This window comes from Microtus ochrogaster, chromosome 1 (assembly GCF_000317375.1).
Source record: "Microtus ochrogaster isolate Prairie Vole_2 chromosome 1, MicOch1.0, whole genome shotgun sequence".
Taxonomy (NCBI): Eukaryota; Metazoa; Chordata; class Mammalia; order Rodentia; family Cricetidae; genus Microtus; species Microtus ochrogaster.
Window position 1 is genome coordinate 22,424,824 of NC_022009.1, and position 6,809 is coordinate 22,431,632.

The following is a 6,809-nucleotide window of genomic DNA, read 5'->3' on the forward strand; positions in this document are numbered from 1 at the left end:
TACAAAAATCTGGCAACAACAACAACAAAAAAAAAGGACTTTGGGTTCAATGACTTTATTTTATGCTTTTGAGGTTTGCCTATTTAACTTGTAGAGGTCTTATTATTTAGCCCAGACAAGTCTCAAACTCATGATCTTCCTGCCTCTGCCACCATCATTTTGGGATTACAGGTATGCACCACCACATTTGGCTTAATTTTTTTTTCTTGTTCTGTAATACAGATTTTTTTTTGGTATGGGGAGGAGAAACAAAAATAAGACAAAACCCATCAACCTTATTTTAGCTGACAAGGAAAAGGGGATTATTGTCTTCTGAGTTAGATAATACAGACAGCTGGGGATGTAGCTCCACAGTAAAGCACTTGCCTAGGAGTCAGAGGCTGCAGGTTCAGTTCCCAGTAATGAAACAAACGAACGAAAGATAACAAAGACAGAGGGTCCCCAGGGTCAGTGGTCCAGGCACTGGCCACATGTGTCCTCTCCAGGCTCTGGTGGAAGGCGAGGGACACAGGCTGAGTGGAAGCACCTGGCAGGTAAGAGAGTAGCCCTCCACACCGTGCAGGACAAGTCTGGAGACTCAATCAAAGAGACCACTCTACAGTAGAGAAAAAACGCGTTTTTATTGTTTATTCTTTTTTTAAAAAAAAAAAAAACTTATAAAATTTAAGTGGTTAATTAGAGCTTAAAAAATCTATCACTGAATTTAGTCAGCGTACTTGAGCCCCACAGCTGTCTCATTCTGATCTTGTACTTTTTAGTGCATTCGGTTTTTCTTCAGCAACCGTCATCTCAAGTCATTTGTAAAAAAATCACAGGAGCAGTGCTGGGGAGACCTCAGGTTCCCTGCAGGGTCACGCCTGGCAGGGCCTGCAGCTGCTAGGCTACACAGAACCTGAGGTGAGTCTGAGGCCTCTTGCCTCCACCAGTCTCCGCTGTCTGCCCTGGGCACTGCAGGCCTACCCAGGGCTTGGCTGTCCTGGTGCATCCATGTTTGGCTTTACTCCATTTTGATTCTGGTCAGTTCCCACCGTCCTCCTCCATAGAGCTTCAGAACCCAGGAGTGAAACTGCGAGAGACCATTGCCCCACGGAGGTCAGACGGCTGCCAGGGCAGTCACCCAACCCCTCTGCCCCCCCAGCGCCTCATTTGAGGGGCCTCTGGCCTGGCCAGGCCCGGCCTCTGTGTTCTTCCTCTTCCTCAGGCCTTCCCTGAGACATGGGTACCTTCTCAAGGCTGGGCCGATGTCCCACGCTGATAAATGTCATCCCCAGTTGCTGGCCAAGGCGATAGAGCTCACTCTCCACCTCCTCCGTCAGGGCACTGGTGGCTTCATCAAGCACTGACGGCACACGTGGTGGCAAAGGATCACAGCCCTGCCCTTGCCCTCTCTGTCACTCCTCCAACCCGTATTCACCCTGGGGTGTGGAGGACAGACAGCTGCTCTGGCTTAGAGGATCCCTGCCTCAAAGAGACAACTGTCCAAGAGAGCCACACCAGGATAGAGAACATACCTGTGGGCACTGCCCGGCTCTCTCAGCTGCCTACAGATAAATAACACTGTGCCCCACGACTATACAATCCAGGACGTCCATACCCGCCACACATATATGCCCCTGCGAGACACAGCTTGGGGGATGCCCACTCATCTAGGGCAGAACCCAAAGAGCTCTAATCACAACCCCTCTAACTAAGGAAGTTTAATAATGGGTATTTACATTCTCAGGACCAAGCTAAAGGGCCAAGATCATCACAGACAGGGGACACAGGGATGCCTCGTCACGGACAGGTACGCACAGGTGCATGTGACCACACGGTGTGAGCATCTGCGAGCACACACGGCACCTGGCGCCTGCACCCACGGTGCGCTCCTCACCTGCGTACTTTGGCTGCAGGTAGAAGAGGCGAGCGAAGGACAGTCTTTGCATCTCCCCTGGTGACAGGACGTCATACCTAGGCAAAGTAACCAGAAGGGAGCCCTTACAGGAGGTGGTGACTTGACTTTTGCCAAGAACAGGTCTTGAAAGAAGCAAGCTCATTGCAGACACTGGTTGCAGGACAGAGGCCCTCCTGCTTAGCCACACGGCAGGTGAGGCCCAAACCGCACCCTAGATACAGACCCTGAACGGGTGGACCAGCCCAACATCTGGCTGTTGGTGACAGGAGTCATTCTGTCCCTTTGCAGGGCTGCTGGGACCCACTGTCTTCATGGAGGAGCTGCCTAAAATAGTCATCCTTACCAGTTCCAATCCACCTGCTGGTCCAGACCTCCAGTCCTTGCCACCAAGCTGGACTGGAACAGAGGACACAAAGTTCACACAAGGTCCAGCCGTTTTCTGCAGTCCCAGATCCCCACCTCAAATGCCGACACAGCAGGGCTTTGCCATGGTGGGCGTTGTCACCTGCACTCCAGGCCAGCTGGAGGACGGTGACAGAAGAAGCAGACACACTCTATCAGCTCTGTTATTGTTTCTTTTTTAAGATTTATTTATTATGTAGACAGTGTTCTGTCTGCGTGTATGCTTGTACACCAGAAGAGGGCACCATATCTCACTGTAGATGGTTGTGAGCCACCATGTGGTTGCTGGAAATTGAACTCAGGTCCTCTGGAAGAGCAGCCAGTGCTCTTAACCTCTGAGCCATCTCTCCAGCCCTTTGTTATTGTTTTAAAATTTTCCACAGAGGTGTGATAGCTCAGTGGGTTGAGTGCTCAGTGGGTTGAGTGCTTGCCATACCAGCCTGCTTGGCAACCTGAGCCCTATCCCTGGAACCCAAAACACACAAACACACCCCCAAAATGAAAATAATATCTCTACAGAGAGCAAGAGCACAGCGCCTTACTGCCTGTACCCTGTCTGCCGTTCCTACTGCCAACGTGTAACTCCCTGTTTGCCCCAGTCTGGGTCCAGAATGGCAACAGCTCTGCTGGCCAACAGCTACCTGTGGCCAGTGCGCTCAGGTGAGCCTGAGTCCCCAATGCCCGTCCCACTCACCAGGCCTGCCAACTCCAAGAACCTCATGATTCTTTCATCATCAGCAGAACCTGAAAAACAGAGGCTTCTTCAGTACACTGGGGCCTCAGGCGGGCAGGATGGAGAGCACGCATCCCAGCAGGGGCAGACGCCCCGGGACAAACCTCAGAGCAGAACAGCCTGTGAAAGGGATACTTGCTTACCTTCTCCAGTGGTGTCTCTCTTCGGGAAAGGAAGACAGGACAAGAAGAGGACTCCAAAATAGTGAGCAGATAAAGGATAACCAACAGCCTGGCTAGACAGTCTTCCAGAGGCAGGGGGGCCACCCAGGCACAGCAGGGGCAACTGGGGTGAGAAGACAGGAGTTGAGGCGGGACAGCTCACCTGAGTCAGGGTAGATCTCCTTCAGGGGATAGATCACCTGAAAACAAGAACAGCTCTGGCTAGGACAGGTGAGAAGAGCCAGCTGCACTCAGTCCCACCCCTTAGCATCCCTAGGAACCACCCACAGCAGCAGACTCCTCTCCCTCTAAGCAGAGGGGTGACACCAGGCTGAGGGCCCAGTAGGGGAGACACAGACGTAACCAGTGGGGCAGCTGTAGCCTTCAGATGTGTGTCTGTGAGGCAAGAGTCTTGGAACCTTCTGAGCTCAAACTCTAATGCCCAACAAACAGACAGGGTTACTGGCTAGACACCCTAGGAAGTCCTCTGGGTTCAATCCATAAATACTGCATAGTACGTTCTCAGAGGCTGGCAGCTCCCAGGCAGGAGCACTTTACTGGCCCTAACCTCCTAGGGCTTAGGGCTGTCACACTGTTAGAAGTCCTGGATGTAAGTGGATGGAATGAGGTTGGAGGGATGGACCCCTGACCCTGCTGACCTGCTCCCGAAGTGTCCCATCAGTGAAGAACGGCTTCTGTGGCAGGAACAGCACCCCGTGGGGCCCAAAGTCAGTCAGCATCTGCACTGAGCCTGCAGAGCCCACAGGAGCCGCCATTGGGAGACCTTGCAGAGTAGGTACCTGCCTTTCCTCTCATCTCACCCGCTTCCCACCACGCTGCCCACCGGGGCCAAGGTTGCATCGGGGGCAGGGAGGGCTGGCTCACCCTTCATGCTCTCCCACAGGCCTCCCAGCACCCGCAGCAGGGAGGTCTTGCCGGTGCCCGTGTTGCCTGTGATGAGCAGACTCTGCCCCTCACAGATCTTCAAGCTCAGGTCCTTGATCAGGGGCTTGTCAGAGGACGGGGAAAGGATGGAAACCCGGTCAAGCAGAAAAGCTGTGTCTGATGGCTCTGTGACTGGCCACCCTGGGGCCCTGGGACAGAGAAGGGAGGTGGAAAGACAGGCCGTGAGAAAAGTACAAGTACTTGGCTTAGAAGCATCACCTTTGTCCCATCAAACTCAGACACTGACGTTTCAATCCTCATACCTCAGGGTGTAACGCACGAGATGGGGTGATGTTAAAACAGGCTGTCAGAGTGGACCCCAGGGACAGGGCTTGCAGGGAGGCCAAGTGACCACAAACATGGAAGTAACCATCTGGGAGCCAAGGTGACTTGGGAGAAACCAAACTCACCCACTCTAACCCAGACCTTGAATTCCTAGTCTGCAGAACTGTGAGAAAGGTCCTGTCATTTAAGGTGGCCTGTGGTAGAAATGTCATGGCAGCCTACGAATCAGCATGAAGCTGGAGCTGGGGCACTGACCTGTGACCCAGTGTGACCAGCCCTACGTGACTTATCTTAATCAGTCTTGGCAGCCATGAATGGTGAAGGTTGCCCTGCTTGGCTGATAAAAAGATTATTTTTGTCCTGTGTGGTGCATGCAAATGTGTGCATATGTGTGCGTTCACGTGTGATACCAGAAGTCATGTCATGTGTGTTCCTTCTTAATTCTAAACCTGGAGCTCACTGTTTGCCAAGGCTGACCAGATACTGAACCCTTGAGAGCTGTCTGTTGCCACCACCCTGCGGTAGTATTAAAGACACACACTGGCTTCTGTGTGATCGCTAGAGACTTGAACCTAAATCCTCAAGCACCTTACCCACTGAGCCATCTCCCCAACCCCTCTTTTTTTAATTCATTTATTTTCTACATTTTTATTGATACATTCATAAAATATAATATTTATTTTATTTAGCCAGGGTCTCACCATGCAGTTCAGGGTGGTCTTAAACAATCCTTCTGCCTCAGCCTCCTAAGTACTGGGATTAAAAGTGTAAGCCACCGAGCCTGGCTTTTTGTTTTGTTACGGTGCCAGGCAGAAGGTGTGCACATTTGCTGGAGAATGATGTAAATCTATACAACGGGTGCCAGGACGAAGGTGTCAGCCAACGGTGCACACTTATAATGCACTTGGTACAACATGAAGATTGCTTCCACCCACTCCTTATCTCTGCTGCCTAGGGGAGGGGGCTCCACATTCACATCAGCTGGTGATCACTGTGTTCTTCCACCTGTTTCTTATCTCCTCTGTCTAGGGGAGGGGGCTCCACGTTCACTCGAGCTGGTGATAATCGTGTTTTTCCACCCACACTACAGCTCGGTACTCACTTGCTCAAATCCCACTCACTCTCGCCCAGGCTCTCACAGTCTTGGGATTTTCGGGACATGTCCAGCAGGGCCTCCTGAAGCTCTCCAATCCTGGGCAAGAAGGAAGAACTAAGGCGGGATCTTGACACCAGGTGAAGGGGAAACACCTTCCTGTCTCCTGCCCACTAACACACAGTGGGATTCTGTCCTTCCCCACTCAGTGTTTTCTAGTGGCACACCCTGCTCACCTGTGCGTATAACCAGCGACGTCTGAGAATGTGGTGGATAGGTCAATGAGCTGGGTGAAGCAGTTGATGAGGTAGATACACACAAAGGCATTCTGGTCAGGACAGAGAGCAGTGAGTGCAGGCCCCAGGCACTGGGCCACAGGGAAAGGGTTTATCAGAAGCGACCTCACCTTGCTGACCAGGGTGCTGAGCTCTGTGGGGCTCAGGTCGCCATAGATCCCACTGAAAATGGGGATCGCGATGACAACGTAGCTCAGAATGCTGCCCAGATAATCAAAGGTGTTGATACCAACTGTAGGAAAGAGATTTTGTGAGACCCAGGAGACACCCATGTGTTCTGCCGGGGAACCCTTAGGATGTGGAGCAGGAAGCCAAGCAAGGCCACACTCCCCTAGGATACCCACAGCAAAGGCAATGGCTCCCCTGATTAATCCTTTCAGGAAATGGATCCCTAACCAGGGCAGGCAGACAGTAGGGTGGTGTGCGGATGAAGTGTTAATCGGACCACCCCCATCCTGTGGTCCCACCTCCCAGGGCCCCTCTGCCTACTGTACAGCCAGAGCTCCCTGGACATCAGCTCTCTCTGGGTTTGAAGGAGTCTCTGCAGCCTGCGGTCCGTTCTCATGTGTTCTACGAGCCCAGCTCTGATGGAAAAGAATGAAATGTCTCAGGACCTGCAGGGGCTCAGCAAGGCTGGGGCACCTTCACCCCCACCACAGCCTCCTTTAGAGACCACGCCCATGCTTGATCCTAGCCTCAGACACTCTCTTCCGTGAACATCCACAGCTTGAGGCCCATGACTCAGTCTGTGGTCATGAACTCTGAAGCTGGCCAGACCCAGTTCAGATCCAAAACTCTGGCTGGTTTCTGCTAAGATAACAGTTATGTAAGCTTCTACCACCTTTCTTACTTTACAATTGAACCAGTGACAGCTGCATAGCACGTTAGATCGTGATTTAAGAGTTCTATGGGAGCCGGGCGGTGGTGGCGCACGCCTTTAATCCCAGCACTCGGGAGGCAGAGGCAGGCGGATCTCTGTGAGTTCGAGACCAGCCTGGTC

The 6,809-nt window shown here is 52.3% G+C and overlaps 1 protein-coding gene across 5 annotated transcripts in view; it reads right to left on the reverse strand.

The window, feature by feature from the left end:
* Positions 1–601: 601 nt before the first annotated feature.
* The window catches only part of Abcd4 (ATP binding cassette subfamily D member 4), a 14,358-nt gene continuing 8,150 nt past the window's right edge, over positions 602–6,809 (reverse strand). For 3 of the 5 annotated variants that reach the window (XM_005343349.2, XM_026780521.1, XM_026780525.1), the window contains 12 exons: positions 6,299–6,393; positions 5,920–6,041; positions 5,750–5,841; positions 5,523–5,612; positions 4,076–4,284; positions 3,850–3,941; positions 3,354–3,390; positions 2,991–3,040; positions 2,238–2,290; positions 1,874–1,950; positions 1,224–1,339; positions 602–1,066 (listed from right to left, as the gene is read on the reverse strand). In XM_005343349.2, the coding sequence (XP_005343406.1) occupies positions 998–1,066; positions 1,224–1,339; positions 1,874–1,950; positions 2,238–2,290; positions 2,991–3,040; positions 3,354–3,390; positions 3,850–3,941; positions 4,076–4,284; positions 5,523–5,612; positions 5,750–5,841; positions 5,920–6,041; positions 6,299–6,393 (1,102 nt within the window). In that variant the 3' untranslated portion in view covers positions 602–997. The other 2 variants (XR_003377140.1, XM_026780522.1) reach the window with 2 other exon arrangements.